Here is a 22,203-nt window from a genome sequence, read left to right on the forward strand (position 1 = left end):
CTTTGCCCTTAGATGAAGGCTATATAGCATATCATTTTTGCACTATAAATGGTACAAGATGGGTCTTTGGTGGAGAAATTAATTACCAACTGAGAAAAGGTGATACCTGTAGCACAGATAAGGGTGATTAATTCAGTTACAAACCTGCACTCATTTATCTGTGCCAAGACACTTACTGTTTTGAGAACAGGAGTTTGACAAAAAGCAAACGCATAGGAATTCACATATAGAAAACGTAAAGGCTGTTCCTTCATCTCACAGTTTTTCAGTCAGCTTATAATATCCAGATTTTCATTTCTTCAAAGAAAACAAAACATCAGCTCACTACCTAATTAATGGCAAGTCACATGGATAGTAGAATATAACATTCATGTCTTATTATTTCATATATAAACCTTTACTTTAAAGTGTCATCTAAAAAACATATATGGTTACCAGACCAAATAGTCCATATAAACTATGCTGAAAATATCATTTTTATTTACAGAAACCTAATTAAAATGAACTTCAGCTGTGTTTGAGATCTGCAACAACCCTTCTCCCTCAGAGCCAGACCACCGCCCAGCTTTACACTGCTGGGCAGAACTCTAAGGAGGAAGATGCCCTCACACACACAAAGAAAGCACTGACCACACAAAGACCTGGCTCACCTGCTTCTGGAAGAGGTGGGAAGCAGCTTGTAAACCATCGCTCTCTGATCAGGTGTCATGTCGTTACCTATCCCACCCTTCAGGCTCTACAACTACATGCTACCCTTCATTCTAGTTAACTCTAAACTTGCTCTTCTGGCCCTTGGTGATGTTCTGCCAACACATTGTGGAATTTAAGCTAAGACATGCTTTCATTCTGTTTGAGCTTCTACATATACACATCATCATCATCTTCTAGTACTGTTGATAATCACAACTACAAGAAATAAGCAAAGAGAAAATCAGGAATATATGACTTTATTTTATAGGCACTTCTATAACCATGTAATTTGCTTCATAGTTAATTTACTGAATTCCAATATCTACTTTAAACAAAAACAACAGGCTTGGATTGTATAAAAATCTGACCTTTGAGACCCAAGAAATCCCACACTGCTTTACTGAACATGATTAAGATGCCAGAAGAGTCATTCCTTGCAAATAGAGCATCCAGTATGCACTCAGAAAGAGCTCACACAGAGCCCTAGTATTAGCACTATTAGCACTTGTTCTTTCATGATCTAATCAAAATGCCCTGCTTCAAAGGAAACAGCTAATCAGATAATCATATTAGACTGTATCTCATAGGCCTTGAGCAGTCAGGCTCCCAGAAAAAATTGTTGAATTAGACAACATGATTATGGTTTTTCTGACTACACACTGTATTCATCACAAAGCATGGCCAACATTCACACTGAGCTTGCAAGATTATTACATGGTTACCTGTGCTCTATAAAATAGAGATGTCATGTTGAACAGATTATAAAATGGTACTGCAGTATTAGATATTATTAGCATGTTACTTCTTTTATTAATCATAATTACCTATCACCAAAACATTAGGACTTCAGTGTAAACACTGCAAAACATATACGTGATTTAACAGATTGAATATTGACAGATTCAAATACTTTGGATCTGTTATCTACCCACAAGATCTAGAAATAAGGCATATGGTCAGCAGATTAGGAGAGTTTAAATAAACAGCCCAAGTGCTTTGCTTTCCTCCCACACACCTTAACTCTTGTCAGTTATGCTGTTGGATTCCTCATAGCAAGTCTGTTATCTTGAGGAGATCATTCCTGAGGAAGGCTGTTAGCTGGCTGAAACATCATTCTTATAGTTTTCTCAGTTTCCTGTGTACAAAGGAAACAAACAGTCAATGGCTAGAGGGCTTAGTCTTTTCAAAAATCTTGACAGAGTTTTCTGCTAGGAAGATGACAGTGTGGCCTGAGTGACTTCAGTTGTTCATGCTCCCACATTTATACAGAACTGACACTTTATTCCACTCAGAGGATCTTGACATAAAATTGTAGAACTGGTCACATGTCTGTGATAGAAGCTTGACAGTTTTCCCATACAGCCCTGTCAAAACTTCCCATCAGTAGCTGTAAACAGAATTAGCAGGGTGGCCACTTAGCAACCAAATGCTTTTGCTTTTGCAATCTTACAGCATGGCGCCGTCTCCTTTTAGGCTGAATGCACTCCTGTCCATATGATGGCCACAGAAAATCCTGGGACGGTATGTTGCTATTCTGACCCTCCACTTCTTCAGAATCAGAGTCTTCTTGTTGCATTGAAGGAAAATGCCTATCTGGATAAATCTCCTTCAGTTTGCCCTCAAAAAATACATCTAGGCATCGTCCGGCCTCAGCAACCTCTGAATCTGGCTGTAAGAGAATAAATAACCATTCAGTGTTACTGCACACAGAAATCATTTAGGATCAAACCCAAATGACTACCCTACCCTAATGCCTCGCCTTGCTTCTGTCTGCTACGTCTCCATTAGTCTTCTGTGCACTTTCTACAGCCCATTAGTCCCTCTGCATTTGCAATGTGAGTAAGAACCAGATGTTGCTATTAAGGAACATGTTTCTGCACCTCTAAGAAAAAGAGAAGTGCAGTGAACTAGAAAGAATAGCAGTCATCATTGCTTAAGAGTTTCTATGCACCTGAATTTTACCTAGCTATTTTGCTGGCTATGACTGGCTTCTCACAGTAAACTTGGTATTCCAAAAAGTTGTCCGCTAAGATGCCCCTCTTTAATTTCAGATCATATGTATCTCAAATTCTCAAATCCATATATATGTCCAATTCTGTCATTAAAAAAAGTAATAATAATTTCCAAAGAGTAAAACTCACTAATACTTCTGTTTATCCCAATCCCATATCTGATGTCAATGGAACCAATAGTTACAACAGTGTGACAGTTTAAAAGTGCAACCCTCTAGTTTGTATCCCCCCAGCATCCGTTTTAGAAACCTACATAATTGAACTTTGCACAGTTCCAAAACATGAGGCGCACGTCAGTCACAAGTTCCTCAGGTGCAGAATAGTGGTACTTGTCCTTTTTTTGCAACTTTTTTCGTATGCTTGACAAATCCATTGGCCTTTTGATGATCTGATAATAATGCCGAGCCTGCAATAAGAATAAAACACAGGTATGTAACCTTTTTAATTAGAACATTTCCTCTGTGGTAACTTCTATCCAAATTTGGGCAAAAGACACTGGAGAGGATTCCCTGCATCAAGAAAGACAGCTCTAGTCTTTTGGTGCCTACACTTGCACATCATCTTCCTGGGTGTTTTTCAGTTTGATTAAAAACATATTTGCTGCAAGACTGATTTTGAAAATAGCACACTTCAGTGACTACTCTGCTATTTGCACTTTCTAAAGTTTATCCCCAGATAGAAATATTGTCATTTAACCATAATCAATAATCCATGTAACATTGACAGTTAACTAACATTTCCCCCAAGCAATTATAAAAATGGTGTGCTGAAATACTGGCAGCTGATACTGTGAGAAGCAGGCTGCCAAGATTAAAAAATACGCATTCTTTTCATGCATATGCATGCATATCCATGCACTCTTTTCAAAGTTCAACAAAAGTCTCTTTCAATGGGCACCAGCTACCAGGATATCCCACTCCTTAAATATTTCTGGGTCAAAACCTACTTGTTAGGTAATGTGTTCCGTAAGTTCATTGCAAGCTTTATTACAAGGAATGCTTTTTATATTGTTATTTGTCCTATTAATTCACATAAAACCTTTTTTTTCTCTCATTTTCCTCCTCTGACTTGTTTCACATTGTGTTCTATTGTTACAATAACATGAAACTACATCTTCCAAAAAATAGCCAGTTAACTGCAAATGTTGAGTACATGGATGAAAGTGCAGTCTGTACATATCCCCCTGAAAAGAGTCACATTGCCACCTTTGTGCAAAACACCAGAAAAGAGAGTGTCCAGGTTATTTCTAGAGCAGACCCCTCTTTTGGCAGTGCAACATTCTCCATGTATGCAGCAAGTCAACTGGGTCACTGGAACCCCTCATATACCTTTAGTGTCCTACCAGAATCTCACATTGGCACCCAAACCTGGCCTGAGAACACTGACCAGCATTTACCCGCCTCCAACCCGGCACCTTCAAAAGCACTTGCAAAAGGGAAACATCTGCCCCTCCCTGGGAAGCAATACTATTAAAAAAAAAAAAAAAAAGTAAGAGTATCTTTCAATAAGAAAAAGGAGAAACTCGCAAGCTGTGCCACAGGATTTTTGGATTCCCTCTGACCCATGGGTGTGCGGTACTTACCAGGGGGCTGACAGGTTCATGGAATGGGAGGCTCATACTATTGCAGAACAGGAAAAGTACCAGCTTTTCACACTTCTGTGGGAGCCAAATTTGAAATACATTTTAATACAAAACAAGTGAGTTTCATTCTTGCCCTTAGTTGATCAGTCGTACTAAGACCAAGGGGAGTTTTCATGTAGTCTGGCATTTCTGATGCGAAATGACACACTTCACTCTAACCTGAGGGATGTTTTGCCTCATAGCATTTTTATAGTTTTGAAAGTGAGGATAGTCAAGAAATACAAGAAAAGAAACATCACTTTTTCTTCTTTTTTTTTTTTTTTTGCATGCATGCATCTTTCCCAGAAACTCTTGGGCATCACTATCACTAATTCCTTTCTGCAGTCCAGATCTATTCCTTGGCTCTTGACTAAAAGAATGGGAGCAACAGTGTGGAAACAGTTGAATGGAAAATGTTTCAACATTATTCATATCCACTCATACAAATGGATGTAAGTTATGTAGCTGGTAGTGTTGTATATACGTTTAATCACTGTAAACTTGTAAAATACTTTAAGTCTTTGATTTTTTTCACAGATGCAAAAAAAAAATGCACTACAAAAACATTACAAGTCATGTTTGCTCACAAGCAATGGAATCTCTAATTAACTCTTCCTAAACAGAGCCTCACTAATCAAGACCCAGGTCTCAACTATTTCTGGCTTGTTGTACCCAATCCAATAGAAACAGGGATCACATCAATGTCAAGAAGTTATGTCCAGCTCTTTAGAAGCAGTACAACTAAGGTCTGGAAGCATCATGGATGAATTAGAGCAGTGCTGTGGCTATGATCATAGGACTTGCCAAGCGGCCCCAGTGGTCTAAGAACCATTGCTCTTGTCTTTATGTATGGTGCCCAGACTAGAACAGTGCCTTTTTCTTGGCTTCATTTGTGCAGGGCCAGCTCAACATCTGCACTCAGCTGTGTGGACTTCGCCTCCCTGTCCAGCTGTCACCAATATATACAGGACATTTATTCAGAAATTGACTTCCAAGTACCAAGTGTACTTTAAGAAAAGGCCTTTTTTCATGAGTGATTTGGTAGACAAATCTGGTAATGGGAATGGAAGAGAGAAACTTTCATCTAGGTTGAGTTAACAGTGCCTAAATGTCATCTTCAAGGGGATTAATGGCATATATGAAGACTGTCTGATGATTTCAATCCAACTAAAAGTCAAGAAGTGACTACATCACAAAAATGTCATTGCAAGTGGCCTAAGTAGATATCTGAGAAGGTCCCAGGTACTTAAGGAAAAGGATTTAGTGGCAGAAAGCCAGGCAAAGTTGACTGAGGGAACCTAGCTCTGCTGTTGAGTGAGGCTTCCCTGTTCAAAGGAGTAAGGAAATCCAGATCTGCCCATTTCATCTTTTTATACCATGTCATTAATTTTAAAATTGAACAGCAATGTCTAGATAGAAGAGAATGATACAACTAAATATTAACAATGTTTTTGTTGTATTTATTACTCTCTGAAACTTTCAAGTAGCAACCAAGTCAGAACAGTCATCTTTCCAGGGAAGAAGCAAAGCCTCATGCTGAGATCATATGTCCTTTTCTAAATAGTAAAATATATAATTATTCCCACCTTCTGGTCACAGTCATCAAGGCCACATTGTGCATTACAGCTGTGGCTGTAGCGTGTGTTTTCACAGTCATATTCTACCTCTGGTTTCACTGGATTACGGCAAAGTGTGCACACCCATTCTCCCCTACAAAACAAGAAACCAAAAACTTGTGCCAAGTTTTTTCAGCAACCTTGTCAAATAACAAACCTCAGGAATCACTGTATTTGGAAATAAGTCTCATCCTTAACTAGTATTACAACAGCAGGCAACCTGAAGCCCATTGTACTAGATGTTCTTCAAGAGATTTGAATCTAATTAGAAGTGTGATAATTTCAGATTCTACTCATTGCACTTTTTCTGTTACAAAGAAAAAGAAAAGACAAAGTAGTGTTTGAAATCATGTACCAACAGTATGTGCAGCTGCACTGATTCAAGTACTGTTTTATAAAAAGATATAAAGGCAAAATAGCCAAGAGTTGGGTCATAAGATAAAAACAGATTTGTTTGATAACTGATGTATTTATTATTAATTGATATGATAACCGACATATTTATCTAAGAAATCAACATTATCAGAAAAGGTCATAATTTGTGCAAGCACATTGGTTTTCAAACCAAGTTGACATAATTCTGTATGGGCATAAGTGTCCTTCCTAGTAGATCCACTGAACAATTTCTTGAGGCAGTGATGCACCTTCTGCAACACCATGGCATAAATAGCTACAGATGAAGGTATATTAAACAACAATAAATATAGAACTTTAGTTAAGGAGATTAATTTACTTCATTAGAACTTAGCTTTGCTTAGAAAGTTTATTTTAAAAGGAAATTTTGTTTTCATATTGTTTTGAAACTGCAGGTTTAAAAATTACCTAGCAGGAATTTCCATCTCTTGGCTTTTCCCTCTTTAATAACTTTTTGAACAAAAAGAACACATCAGAATCTTCAAACTAATATCTCACAATGTATTTTTCTCAGCTGAGCATGTTATTTGTATATGTGTGGAACAAATGAAGTAGCTTCTGATCCCACTGTGCAGTGATTTGTAACAGAATTCAGAATTATATAACACTAACAACGCACATTATTCAGACTCACTTTTAAAGTTTGATACGTGGACGTGCATCTAATTCTGGCTCTTTGTCACATACAATTAATCTGTGACAAGTTGCTAGGGAATGTACATGTTAGGGAAAGCAATGTTCTAAACATTTCCACAAAAGCCCCAGTAATCCTGAATTTCCCATAAAACCAGCTAGCAAACTGATTATAAACTCACTGATTGCCCTTTACTTGTGCTAGGCACTGTTCTTGCAGAGAAGAGCTGACACCTACACCACAGATGTTACATGAGAGTTAGGATTTTATTTTTCTCCAGTAAGTCCTAAGAATGTTTTTAAAGCTCAGGTCCACAACCTCTTTTGTCATACTGGCCAGCTAACTGCAGAAAGGGCATACGTGGCTGGAAATTGTTCCTGTTAATAATTAATCTAGTTCCAAGTGTGTAAGACAATTCTTCCCTTTGCGAGAAAAGTAATGAAAAAGGCAAGTGAGAGATGCAGTCCTCATGTAAGGTTGACATATACATCCCTGAGGATATATTTTGCCCCAAGGCAGTGAACAGAAACTGAGCACATTAGCAAAATGTCATACATACTCACACTGGAAAGCTAAGCAGGGCTGGAACATGGCAGGAAAGATGGAAGACCTTGGGGCAGCGATCACAACACAACAGTTCTCCTCCATTAAGACACACAGCACAGAAATCCTCATTTTCAATCGGATTGACTTCCTGAGTAACTGGAGATTTTTTCATGGTAGAGATGCCATTGCTGAGCTTCTGATCCACAGATGGTATATCCACAGGAGCAGATTGTGTCTGTCCTGCAGCCTGGGATATAAGAAATTTTCTGTTCTCTGAGTTCTCCTCTTCAGAATTCAGTCCTTCAGGTGGACTAGTGTTATTTATCTTGAAGGAAGGAAAATCTGGCATCACACAATCATCATTTTCATACACAAGTGTACAACAGCGGTGGTTATCTGCAGACAAAACGGTTTCTCTGCAGTGACCTCTACTGGAGGCGGAACTGGGGTTCAGCAGGCCCATGCTCAGCTCAGTGTCTGCCACTGGCTGGCCAGGTCACCTTGGTCATTTCCTCCACATACCACAATGTAATAGTACTGTGAATGAGCTGTTAAGATTTCATATCACAGATGATAGAAACAGGACACTTTACAATCTTATTTGAAAATTTTAAAGTAAACAGCTCAAAACAAACAAACAAACAAACAGTATAGCTTTTTGCTCCCATCAGAAATTCCTGTTTCTTTCTGTGGAAAGAAGTTCACACTCGAGACTCCAATGAAGGAACAGAATACAAAGATTTTAAAAATCTACTATGCTATTTCTGGCATCTGTTCTTATCACACAAATATGCATTCAGGTCAGTTTTAAGGTATTTATCCTATATTTGTAACTAGACAGACAAACCAGCTTGTTTGCTAGAATACAAATACACTACAACTATGCAATCCCAGAGGCAGACTTCTCAGAACTGGAAGTCCCAGGCAGCTACACAGCAAACTAAAAGCTGCATTCTCTGTTACTTCAACCCATCACCGAATTGTCCAAGGGTGAAATCAACTAAGACTTCTTTAGTGTATAATTATATTTAGAAACTGTGGGTACAAGCCAGGGGGATAAAGGAGAGAAAAGCAGGTAAAGCCTCAAGGAAATTCCACTCACTTTTATAGACAAACTTGAAGACTGAGTCCCACATTCAATGATCAGGAGGAAATTGCCCTCCTGCTCATTGTCCTGTGGCTGGAGCTTAAACACTGGGAGCTCCCCTGCTTCTGATGTACATATTTTTAGACGTTCCAGTCGCACATAGGGGATCTTCTGCTCCTTACTGTCAGCTCTACAATAAAAATGACACAGGGTTAAATTCAGTCATATTCCACAAAATTCTCGTCCCTACTCAGTTTCAACATTTTTCATGCACTATTGTTTGTGCTCCTTTTCCTTTGTCATAGTGACTCTGCTGGCTAAACATGGAAAATACGGGGTTTTTTTCACACGTCAATTCCTTAAGAAATGTGAATACAATTACTTTAAATTAATCATACGTGTAAATGCATTACTAACTTCTGTACTAAAACTTTGCCATTCTCCATATATTTTTGTTTTATTTATTCCAGTTTGTTGTGCTTGATACTTTTCAGTGTGGCTGGTTTCAAGCAGGAACACAGCACATCATCAACTTTACTTTAGAATATTATCACAGTGGTAGCTGAAAACAAAATTGTATAAAATTGTTGAGATAATGTTAATCCTGTTCCTATTATTGTTTTTAGGATTAACTGGGGCTAAACAGTTTCTAATTGTTCAGATGAGATAACTTTGCAAATATTTATTCACTTTGGAAAGTTATACAGAATAAAAGAAATACACGAACTCAACGCATCTTCTAAATTGTTGTTTTTAAGTTTAAGAGAATTTCAGAATTTTTATCTGTAAGGAGTCCTGCATTCTTTTTAAGTTCTCCGTTTTCATTAAGTATGACAAATTTTCTAAATACATGCATAAAATTTTATGGGCAGTACTTTTGTATTAAAAAAAAAAGACCCCGTTACCTGACATTCTGATTGCTTTTCATATCCATTTCAAAATGTTCCTTTTCATAGCTATTGGAATCTGGAACTGAAGATAAGAAAATGAATAAAATATTTATAATATCAGAGTCAGATTAGGGTAGAAAGTACTTCAATATTCATGCACTTCTGACTGGTGTTTAATATGATATCATAAGTGAATTATGGAAGCATTTCATCTATATGTATAGAAAATGTGTATGCTATTTTCTATTCTGGGATACAGTCTTTGTCTTTCTCTTTTTTTTTAACCACAGCTTCCGTACTGGATACGAGAGGCCTTTCCAAAATATTTTGTCATAATGGTTACATTCCCAGGGAATTACATATGTACACAGCCATGCCACCACATTCATCCATATACATGGAATAACATAAGTAATCCTCTTCGCTATACAGCCTTCACTTGAGAAAAACAGACCTACTGAGGCCTGAACCCCCAAGGCTCAGGAAGTCTCTGTGGTCTCCTGCTCCATGAAAGATGCTTCTAGATCATTCTAGTTACTTGAAAACAGGAAGGAAATTGTGTCTCCCATCTGTCACTGAGGGACAAAAGCTACACTGTATGTTTCCTTTCTATCCTCCAACCTATGTGACATAGAATCATAGAATCTTTTTGGTTGCAAAAGACCCTTAAGATCATCAAGTCCAACCATAACCTAAATCCAGCACTAAACCACATCCCTGAGAGCCTCATCTATGCATCTTTTAAACTCCTAATATAAACACATGAATTCAGAACTATCCTTTACGTAAGCACATAAGTGACTGTAGCTCTTGGCTGACACTAGACACAAGAGAAACAAAACAACTCTGGATAGATGGGATGGAGTAGAGATTAATGTCCCAACAGATGCCCTCAGAAATACCAGTCCACTGGCAAGTGTCATAGTAACTCCTTCTTTTTTTAGGAATTAGTTTGATGCAGACAATACTAACAAGAAAACAAACCAATATCATGGCTATCTGGAGATATGTAGTGCCAGGAAAACATGTTTTTTTAAAGAAAATCTAGCTCAGGTCAACGGTACCCAACTCATGGCTTGCAAGCATCATGCCTGTAAGATACTCTTGTTCCCAGACACAGGAAACACAATACAATCAAGACTGCCAAGGAAAGGTGCATGTCACATCACTCCTAAAGTGTTATTTTCTTGTGATTGTTGCTCAGGTGAAGGGTGTTAGTCATGTATCTGGACAGAATTACTAAAGGCACACTGAGCTGAAGGAGCAGCTCCCCTTGCATGCTGTCAAACCAGAGGATGTTCCAGTGGTGCTGGGTTCCTAATATTAATCAACATTTTTGTTAGCAACTTGGTTCATGAAATAATAGTACCTTGAAAATTTACAGAAAATACCAAACTAGAAGGGTTTGTAGAAAATACTAAACTACAGGGATTGCAATCATTGTGGCAAACGTTTACAATTAAAAAATTATTTTAAAACATCAGAGAAAGAAAAAGTCTCCTAAATCAGTAAGCTTGAATTGAGATAACCGTAAGTATTATGCTTACAAAGGATCAGATGAATGTAATCACAAATGAAGATAACCCACTAAGGAACAGTTCTGTAGAAGGAACTAAGGGTTAATGATGTGGACCATTCACTACAAGTGAGTCAACCACGTAATGCTGCTGCTGCTGCAAAAAAGCAAATGCCATCCTGCAGTGCGTTACCACCAGTGAGGAATGCAAAACACAAGAAGCTGATACCCTGGCTCTGCATTGCACCCCAGAGGCCCCAGCTGCAGCACTGCACTTGGCTGTGGGCAGCACTCCTTAATTGCAGAGAACCCAGAACAGCACAGCAGGAATGAGGTGGTTTTAATATAATCACAATCCTGACCCATGAGGAGAGACTGAAATAATCAGATTTGTTTAGTCTAGAAAAGAAAAGGAGATGGGGAGGGTGTTTACACAAGCCATGATAAGAAGAAAAGTGGCTGTAAGAGGAAAAATGATGAAATTATGTACAAATGTTACCACATCCCTTGGGGCTAGGGTAAGAAGTATTTTGTTATAAATTAAAATGAAATGTTTAGATTTTATATTAGAAAAGGATAAGTCATTGGAAATACATACCAGAAGCAGTGGGGTTTGGCAGCCCAGCACTGCCAAAGCCAGTAAGTCCTACTGAGAGCCACTACCAAGGCTAATGTTGCCTTGCAACAGAGCTAATCTCTCTTGCTGTGCACTCCGCACATGGTGACTGCATCTCCTCAGGTCTCTCCTCACTGCACACATTTAAACAGGGAGAGCAGGATGGGAATTGCTCACTCCTGAGCCTGCCTTGTAAAGAAGCAGCACCATTGAATTCAATACTCTAGTCTTCCCATCCTCTTGCACAACAGGACCCATGTTTTGCACAGAACAAATTTGTAACGTTTGTTATAGATTGTGAGATTCTGTATGTTGGGGCTGCTTTCTGTGTATAGTGTCACACAACCCAAACCAGATACTACAAAGCTGCTCCTCTCAGAGACACTTAAGCCTGATTGAGGCACAGCTTTTTAGGGGTGTGCCTGATTCTTACAACTCACACAAATGATTGTGGCATAATTACCACAATTTGGCATAGCACATATAAGAGAAGACAAATACATTTCCTTGGCTCACTGAGCTAGGCCTCCTTTGTACTAATTAGAATTCTCTGAATAAAAATACAGCACAGAGATACAATTATTAATTCATCTTTTACAGAGAAAAGCAGCCAAATATTGGCATAAGTCACAGGATAACAGCTTGATCCTGCAATCCCTTGCTTGCATGAATAGTCCCATTGACTTTCAGAGTTTTCAGGAATGAGGCTTTACAGTGTAGCACAGGATGCTAGCAATTCGCCCATGAAAAGAGTTGAGTAAGGTCTAATTCTCCATTAAGGCTGAAGAAATAGGTCTTGGCCGAAGGCAATGTTATACAGTAGACAGAGCCAAGCAAAAGCACATACTGTGCAATATATTAACCTAACAAAAATTTGCTATGCCATTGATGTGAAGGACTCAGCAGAAGGCATATTACATTTTGGAAGCAATTTCTGTTTTTAATTGAATTTGGATTCTTCAAAACAGCTCTTCAATAGTCATAACTGCAGGTCTCATTAACAGGAGTGCTTCTAAGAGAACTAATGCTCCAGGTACTTCACATAGACACACTTGTTTCTGGTTCATAGATGAAGGATGTTACAAATGCAAGGCATATCATTTTCATGTTTTTCCTCCACAAATGAGATCAAACACACTTTTCCATTGGATTAAGTACTCTGATATTATTTGAAGCTTGCTGGAAAAGCACATTTATATGCAAGTATATTAATAAGCATACTGCTTTGCAATGCTTGCAATGCACAGTGCTAAGAAAGACAGACTAAAATCCTAAACTAAATAATGAAAAGACAGGTACCTTCTTTGCTTCTAAGCTGTTCCATTCTGGCATTCACAGGCAGGAAATAACTGTTGCTGAGCAGTTCAGAAGTGCAATGTTGAGATTTTTTGATTGAAAGATTAATAGGTTCTTCCAGAACATTTTGCATAGAAAATCTTGATTCATCATCTAAATCTTGCCTAGCAGTAGCCAAGCTGTTTTCTAGAGGATGATCTACAATAATGAAGTCTTCATTTTCCAGCTTCAGGAGGAAAAAAAAAAAATCAAATTTTATTATTAGTTTTCTTTCTTTCCATCTTAAGAAAATAATTTGTAATCAGTCTTCAAATACCAGATAAGGAAAAATTCACTTACTGAAATGGCTGCCTTTGACTGCCTAACAATAACATGTGCTATCAACGAAAGCAGATTCCCTTTCAGTAGAGGAGTTTGAGTGATTCTTACCTTGCACTTAGTGCTGCCCTGAAGTGCATCACCTGGTGCGAGGTCAGCAGTAACCCTGGGGCTCAGGTCACTTGAAGCTCTGCCCAAGGTCAAGCTGGAACTGGGGATCGACTCTGGTGCAGTATCAGCGTCACAAAGGGCATTCGGGGACAGGCCAAGAGTTATAGCAGCTGCTCCTTGCATCTGTGGATCGGCCGAGCTAGATGATCTTGTTGAAGGTAATTCCATTTCTAAACTGTTTGAAAAGCCCACAACACTTAAGGATGCTGAACGCTGGCAGAAGAGAAATAAAAATAATTTTTTAAAAGGTCAGTAAGCTTTTCAGCAGCAAAATGCTACCATTCTTTCTTTCCATAATGGATGAGATACTCTTTCACCTATACATAATAAACGAGTTGCATCATGAGGGCCTGAAAGTATCTACTGTAATATCATACCATCTCCAAAAGGTTTAGAGTTTCTGCCATTAAAACTGAAAACTGGAAAAGGAGACACCTAGGTTATTATTCTATGATTTACAAACAATGTCTTCCTTTGATCGGTCCAAGGGATCCTGATTTTTAACTCCCTACAATGAATGGGAAAACTAAGCATGTAGAATATTGTATTAAATTAATCCTTGATATAAACCCACTAGCTTCTCTTAAGTAATTCCAGAAGAAATAAGATCATATCAGAAATTTTATCATCTTATTAAAAAATCATCATATGACTTTATTTATAAAGAAAATCAAGAAGAAATATTATTTGAATCTGATACAAGTGGATGAAATTATTGTTACAGTTATTGATGCCAAAAACTTTATGCTAGTTAGTGCATCCATCCCATTTAAACGCATTTGCCCTTTAAATATCATAGTGTAACTCAAGAAACATCCTACATGTACTAACAAAGATGTACATGTCTGATTTCCAAAAGAAAGAGAATATTCACCCAAGTCTCTGAAATAGTTTTAGCAACATGCCTTTTCTACTGTCTCGTGATTTGTCACTGTCAAAACCTCAGAAATACTGTTATGCAAAACAAAGCAAATCCTCCTATCTAGGTGAGTTCCTTAAGCTGCCTTACATCCAGGAATGTGGGACTGTGCTGAAATCAGGACTCTTCTAGCATCTATATGAAGCAAATATAAGCAGTTTTAAGAAGTATGCAGATGTGTCATTTGAATATGTAATTTTCCATCTATCTCATCATAGCTTATTGGGGTTTCACCCTTGAAAACTGACCGAATAAATAATTTTTGTTTGACTACAATACAGCAACTAGCACTCATAATATAAATCAAGACAAAAGAATTGTGTTGATTGCATCTAAATTAGAGTTTAATTTCATTGTTGTACTTATTTTTCTGCTAGGGGTCTGCCACTTTGAAGTGAATCTGAGACAGGACCCATTTCCTAGATTTAACTAGTATTCTTCTCAACTGTTACTCCATTTTGGATTTTGATACCTGTGTCCATCTTAATCCAACAGTGGTAAAGACAGTAGCCTAGATTGAGCTGTCAATTGTGCCGGTGTAAATCCAACATAATGCCAAAGAAGTCAGTCCTGAATTCCTCTACTTGCAATGCATATCACCTCTGTGCTAAGAGAGCACTCTGTCCGCAGACATTAATTTCTACCTAAGGATGTAATTTAATTTCCTTTTCCTCAATTTGCAAGAGACACTGAAGTAGGAGCTTTGCCTCAACAGTGACCTCTTATATTCAATGAAACAAAATAGCCTCCATTTGATACAGAAAAAGATCAGCTGTTCTGTGGCACTTGGGAAGGTCTGTGCCGTTCTACCACATAGTGCTCTAGTAAGCCTGTTTTAAACAGTCCTGTCTGTAGAAGGCACTTCCGAGAGTACAGGGCATTTGCCATTTTCCTCCTCTTCAGGCAAATGAATCTAAGCTGTCTGAGCTATAATAACTTCTTGGAACCAGCTGGAACTAGTCAAATATGTTCTTCCTATCTTATATTTGAGATGAAAACTAGCACACAGCAAATGAGGAAATGCATTGGTTGAGTCACAATTTTCCATATACTCTAAGAACGCTCACCTTTCAAACCAAAGGAATATATGTAGGTCTGAAAGGAACCCAGCTTTCATGGTCACATATCCTAAAGAAGTCCACAAAGACCAAAAACGTGAATTGTTCTCATGTCACTTACAGAAAATAAAATAAATAATCAGAATCCACGCTTGAACTGAACAGATGGACTGTAATCAGCCTTGCCTTTTCCCTTTATTTCAAAGTCCATTGTAAGTATTAATTAAGTTCCTGTGAGGTAATTAAATACTTATTTAGCTAGATGCTCAAAAGCACGAGACATCCACAAATTCCTGTCCAAGTCAATAGGAACTACCTAAAACTGTGTTACATTGGAAATGGACAGTACGTTAACTGAAGACCTTGCAGCTCTTCACTTCTTCTAATCACTACATGCATCTTGCTTTACTTATGTTACAAGAGCATGCCATCAGCTGTTAGGGATAGAGACCTGACCCTGTGAAGATGCATCTGGGTGTAACTCTATGCACTGTAGGCAAAAAGTTAGTCTCGCTGAGGCTGTGGTAGGGTTACTCCTGGCTTCAGCGAAACAAGTTTACTTACTGGGAGTAGTCACTGGGACAACTCCAACTGCAGAAGAAAAGCAATAGACACATACATAAGACATTGTTATAACTAACATTTTTAGAAAGGCGAAATTCAATTGCATTATATGGCTATATCTTTTTTACTTTTCTAGCTAGCATCAGTTTCTTCACAGATCCTTTTAGATTATATAAGCCAATATAAAACCTTTCTCTTGTTAAAAAGAGAAAAGAATAATGAGGCCATCAAACTGCCATCTGTCTTTCCCTTGGGGCAAAAGTTAATTTTGTGGTTATTTTAATGATGAAGCAACATTATGATCTTTCAGTGCAAAATATTAAAACTCACAGTTAAGAACAGACACATTCCATTCTGATCCATGGAGCTGCTGTCAAGTGTGAAGTGAACAATGCACTGGGAACAAGGCTCATTAATAGCCTATTAATTCACTCCCTAAAATAATCATTTCTTTTGCCATTAGCAAAAATTTCTCTTTTCCCTTGACAATTCAGCTAGTTTTTGAAAATGGGATGCCTTTAAAGAATTGATCTCTGTTTTATAAAAGCTCTATTGCTTTTACATTGCAACCTTTGAACAACAACAAGCATTAATTATGCTCTTGGGTAGAGGGTGGCTTCATCTCTATGTTAATTTTGAAACTTTTGACATTTTAATGTACAGCCTGGCACAAACTGTATCTGTGTCATTATAAATGGAATTCTCATTGTCTCATAATTAATTTTGGTCTGATGATCCTTATAATATAATGGCAGCAGCATCACCACCCCAAAATGCTTTCTACCACAAATTTAATAGCTATGGTAGTGAAAGGTAAGAAGAAAGAACATGCAAAGTACCTTCAAAGAACAAAAAATAAACATATTGTTCATTTCCAATATTCCTTTGATCACTGTTGCATTTTAAAAGGTCCAGTGTAAACATGCAGCACTAATACAGAATAATTCTGAGAAGTAAATACTTACCTTGAAACACTGGGATTAGGATTTGTTAGGATTGTTTTGGCAAAGTCTCAAGGCTGTTGACATTAAGTGTCATAGATAAAGAAAGCTAAAACTAGGAATCACCAATTCTCTTTGCTATAAGAGAAATAACACGCTGCAAATGGTTGCAGAGTAATGAACGGCTGCTATTAAGTGGAGCAATCCCCCTGGCAGCTCATTATGCTAGGAGGTTAAACAAATGTACTACTCCAATCCAGTTGTTTAACTCACCGCACACAGCAGCACTGATAGCACAGTCTACACATGCTTCCTATTCATATTTCCTAATTTCACAATAGAATCCAAAAGATTTCCTTTCTATTTTTATGAGAAAAAGAATCCAAATCTTTCTTAACATTTTGCCTGAATAACCTGGAGCCGGCTTAAAGCGGGAGGAAGAGATTGTATGAAGCAAGCAGCATCATGTTTTATTTATTCTTTTTTCCAGGTCAAAGGAAAAGGTTTTGTGAAATTAACATTCCGAGAAATGTACCTAATTGCATCAAACATGAAGGCATTTGTGCTGCAAGTGGCTTAATTCTTTAACGTCAAAAGATACTCTGATACTTTCTGAATTTGAAGGACCCTAAATTCCAGGGTGTTTTTATTATTTCCTTCACCTCTAATTCTCCTAAAATTAGTAGTAATTATGGAAAACAAACAAACAAACAGTAAAAATAAACTCACCCCAGACCCAAGCTCAGATTTGAAGTCTTAGGATTGAGTATTAAATTATTACTTTCAGGCACTAAGTAATCACAACATGCTGAGTGCAATATTAACAAAAATAAACCTGTACTGTGCCTCACAATCCCTCTCCCACAAATTTCACATGGTTTTAAAGGAAGAAAAAGAAATTGTTACGCACTTGCCACTGAGATGGAGAAGCTGTCATTAATAAAGCTTGGGACGAATGTGTTGGGGCAAAATATCAAAGAATGCCACCTACAGCAGACAATCCAACTGTGCCCAGGCCAGGGAGGTTTCTAGTTCTACTGCCCAGGACGCAGCTTAAGAGCTGAACAAGACAAATAAACCTCCCTGCCAGGTCCCTGCTCCTAACTAGAGAAAGGGGGACACTTCTGGAGTCTGAGAAGGAGAGATGTCCACCTGGTCCTGTGACAGTGCCAGTGTCTGTTGCAGCAGTATTTGAGGCTCAAACTACAAATTTGTGCTATAAATGCACGGTGACATTTCTTCAAGTGCTAGGTACCCCTTGTTCATCACAGCCACAAGTGATAATTAGATACATGTAAGCAAAACACAGGGATTGTATGCCCTTTATTACTCCTGAAAACACAATTAGGCCAAAAAATACCTTATTATTCTTGCCTCTGTTCCAAAATAGATGACCTCTCCAGTCCTGTGTATAAATTAATAACTCAATATCACACTATGTAAAAACAACAGGAGGACCATATCACTGCAGAAGGTGGGTAACCCTTTCCAGAAAATTGTTAATCTAATTCAGTACATATTTTTCACTCTGCATCTTAGCAATTCAATAACTTGTACAAAATCTGTTTGCTAGAGCTTGGCACAATTCCCCAGAACAAAAGTGTGGGTATCACAAAAGTTATTCTGAGACTTGTCCTCTGTCTTGCAGGCATTTTTACTGGAAGTGTTGGGTATTTGACAGACATGGAGATGGAAAAACTCCACAATCCAAAACAGAGGTTCCAGCTATGTGAGTGCAGTATATTGACAGGGGGTTTTGAAGAGAAAATTATATCCATTTTGCACACAGACAGAAAACTTCCATTTCTACTGTTGCATTCTTAAAATGTGCTCATCAAGTCCAAAGTTATGCTAAGTGCAGTACTTATATCAAACAATCAACAATCTAAGTATAGAAACATTTATTCTGCACAAAAAAGTCAATTCACAGAGAAAGAATAGTTAGAGGAATATACAGGAAGACAAAGTTTGACAAAATATCACCATTCGTGTTCCAAAAACAGTGAAACAAATGAAAACAAGCACCACATAACTAAGGTTACATATTTAGAGGCTATACTATACACATGCATACAGAGCAGGTGGGCACAGACAGGAAGTACTCAGAACTTTAAGACAGCAGTAGCCTTGATGCCAAAGTTTGTGATTGGCATCAGCTAGAAAACCCTACTTTATACAACTAGAAAGCCAAAATTCTGTCTGCTCAGTGAAGCCAGATTTAATTTTTGTCCTGATAGGTGGTGAAATGTAACACATAAGGACATTTTACAAATGCATGAAGTGTTTCAACCCTTGCTTCTCTACTTCTGCTTATCAATAACCCGCTATAAATGTCAGGGACAGAAAACGGTACTCAGCAGAATAACTAGAAAAAGCATTCTTTGAACTCAAAGGCACTCACACAGCATACGAATGTCTCACACCGTGGTGTAATGGCTACACTAGCACTTGTCTAGGATGATCTGAATAACGTACTTGTGGCTTCCCCATTTATGACTATTAATAGCATCTGCTCTATACTGCTTCACATATAAATATGATCCCATATGCAGACAATTCATCTGGCTATCAGTAAATAGGATCAAATGCATACCATAAACATGTTTCAAAGTTAATGCACAGATGTTTAATTACATGAGCAATCAAGCCTTGACCTCCTCTGAAATAAAGGAAACCACTGGACTAATGGAAGCTTTTATGTTTTGACAGATCTTGGCACACATCTCTAAAGAGTTAATTCTGAGTTTTGCTACACCCTGGTTCACACTGTTTTCTCTTTAATGGAAGAATCTCAGCAGCCACAGAATTACCTACTCCACTAGGAATGCTGTGCACAATGAAGGTTGTCAGAGTTCAGCAGAACTGCAACACAAGGCCAAGAAGTCCAATACCAATTATTCTCCAAAAGGCACACAGTTCTTCTCCAGGCAGCAAAAGCTTTCTCTAGCCATCTTCTCTACCATATTTTCCAAGTGCAGTATTTTAGACTTCTCCATATTCATTTTTTCCATACCCTCCAAGAAATTGAGACAGTTGAAAAGTTCTGAATACAGACCATATGAAAGTAAATGGACAAACACCAATACAGAAATTTTTGTCTGGAGATGAGTGTGGTCAATAAGTGTAGTCGTGGTCAATGGGGCAGAGTCCAGTTGGAGGCCAGTATCTAGTGGAGTCCCTCAAGGGTCAGTACTGGGAGCAGCACTATTCAATATATTAATCAATGATTTGGATGAGGGAATAAAGTGCACTGGCAGCAAGTTTGCTGACGACATCAAACTGGGAGGAGTGGCTGACACGCCAGAAGGCTGTGCTGCCATCCAGAGAGACCTGGACAGGCTGGAAAGTTGGGCTGGGAAAAATTTAATGAAATATAACAAGGGCAAGTGCAGAGTCTTGCATCTGGGCAGGAACAACACCAGGTTCCAGTATAAATTGGGGAATGACCTTTTAGAGAGCAGCGTAGGGGAAAGGGACCTGAGGGTCCTGGTGGACAGCAGGATGACCATGAGCCAGCACTGTGCCCTGGTGGCCAAGAAGGCCAATGGCATCCTGGGGTGTATTAGAAGTGGGGTGGTTAGTAGATTGAGAGAGATTCTCCTTCCCCTCTACTCTGCCCTGGTGAGACCACACCTGGAATATTGTGTCCAGTTCTGGGCCCCTCAGTTCAAGAAGGACAGGGAACTGCTGGAGAGAGTCCAGAACAGAGCCACGAAGATGATTAAGGGAGTGTAGCATCTCCCTTATGAAGAAAGGCTGAGGGAGCTGGGGCTCTTTAGCTTGGAGAAGAGGAGACTGAGGGGTAATCTCATTAATGTTTACAAATATATAAAGGGTGAGTGTCATGAGGATGAAGCCAGGCTCTTCTCGGTGACAACCAATGGTAGGACAAGGGGTAAGGGGTTCAAACTGGAACACAAGAGGTTCCACTTAAATTTGAGAAGAAACTTCTCAGTAAGGGTAACAGAACACTGGAACAGGCTGCCCAGGGTGGTTGTGGAGTCTCCTACTCTGGAAACATTCAAAACCCGCCTGGACACCTTCCTGTGTAACCTCATCTAGGTGTTCCTGCTCCAGCAGGGGGATTGGACTGGATGATCTTCTGAGGTCCCTTCCAATCCCTGACATTCTGTGATTCTGTGAGGGTGAAAATATTTAATCAAGTGAAACAGAGATGAGAATGAATAGAACCATCCCCTTGTTCTTAAATAGGAACTGATCTCCCATTTAAACCTAAATTTAGTCTAATTGTCAGCAACAGCAGTCAGACACCTTTCACCAGCATTCATGAAGAATATATTTCAAGAATTTCCTTATTATGCTGTTTTCCTTTGCCATTTCTTATTAGCCATTGCCAGGGCTGTCAATACATTATGGCTTCATCCCAAACAACTCATTACAAGACATAAATACAAGCAAAGATGGTTACTGTAGCTGTTGATAGTCCTCATTTCTTGTGGAGGTACCAGGTAACTAGTAAAAAACCAGACACATCCGTGCTTTCTGCACAAGAGCATACACTTTTCAGCACCATTACAAAAACTTCCATTTTTTTCGTTCTAAGAGTATCTTCCTCTTGCCACCTTCTCAACTTGTACAGCAATGAGTCAGCCCTTCCTTTTTTTTTCCACCTTCTTTTCCCATTAGACTCCACTAGTCTGTGTCTTGCACATTTACTTCCATTGTCTTCCCTCCTTCTGACTTTTCTTGTCTAAGCTCTTGGGAGCAACCTTCCTTTACAGGTCCAGAAGACAAAGGACAACTTCTTCAACATGCATGTAGAAAAAGCCTCTGAAAACTAGTTGGTTAACATCAGCATTCATTTTCACAAATAACTTTGAGGGTGTGACTGCATTAAAAGAAAAATATGTGCTCAGGTTCATGGTCTTGCTCAAGCTTCAAAAACATACCTTCAATTTTTACAGTCATATCCTAAAGTAAATGTAGCCCTACTCTGGAAAATTTGCAGAGTTTTCCTCTGTCATCAGAGGTTAAGGCAAATCTTCTTCCACATGTGAAAGCTCGGAGTCAAAGATCATCTTCTTATAATGTTGTGATATCATCAGCCTCGTCCAGAAATTCCATCACATCTATAGCATTAAGTTAGCAGATTTTTTTGTGGCTTCCAAATCTGATTTGCATGCTGCTTCCAGACTCTCAGTAATAATTACCTTTCTGTGCCTTTACAATTCCCAAAAGGATCTCCAACTCTCTGAATGGGTATTGCATCATAAATTTGTTGGATCAACAAAGCTACATATTAAAGAAGGATAAAATAACTTCCTTTCTGGGGC

General features: G+C 38.5%; 1 protein-coding gene across 1 annotated transcript in view; it reads right to left on the reverse strand.

Moving 5' to 3' along the window:
• Positions 1–1,341: 1,341 nt before the first annotated feature.
• TRIM66 (tripartite motif containing 66) overlaps positions 1,342–22,203 on the reverse strand; it is a gene marked incomplete at its 5' end in the record, with an annotated part of 48,814 nt that continues 27,952 nt past the window's right edge. The window contains 10 exons of the mRNA XM_082058726.1: positions 1,342–1,825; positions 2,141–2,359; positions 2,956–3,108; positions 4,285–4,359; positions 5,910–6,033; positions 7,551–7,858; positions 8,636–8,810; positions 9,526–9,586; positions 12,942–13,164; positions 13,368–13,640. Of these exons, the coding sequence (XP_081914852.1) occupies positions 1,766–1,825; positions 2,141–2,359; positions 2,956–3,108; positions 4,285–4,359; positions 5,910–6,033; positions 7,551–7,858; positions 8,636–8,810; positions 9,526–9,586; positions 12,942–13,164; positions 13,368–13,640 (1,671 nt within the window). The 3' untranslated portion in view covers positions 1,342–1,765. The remainder of the gene's footprint in view (positions 1,826–2,140; positions 2,360–2,955; positions 3,109–4,284; positions 4,360–5,909; positions 6,034–7,550; positions 7,859–8,635; positions 8,811–9,525; positions 9,587–12,941; positions 13,165–13,367; positions 13,641–22,203) is intronic.

Source organism: Streptopelia decaocto, assembly GCF_964273445.1.
Source record: "Streptopelia decaocto genome assembly, chromosome: 7".
Classification (NCBI taxonomy): domain Eukaryota; kingdom Metazoa; phylum Chordata; class Aves; order Columbiformes; family Columbidae; genus Streptopelia; species Streptopelia decaocto.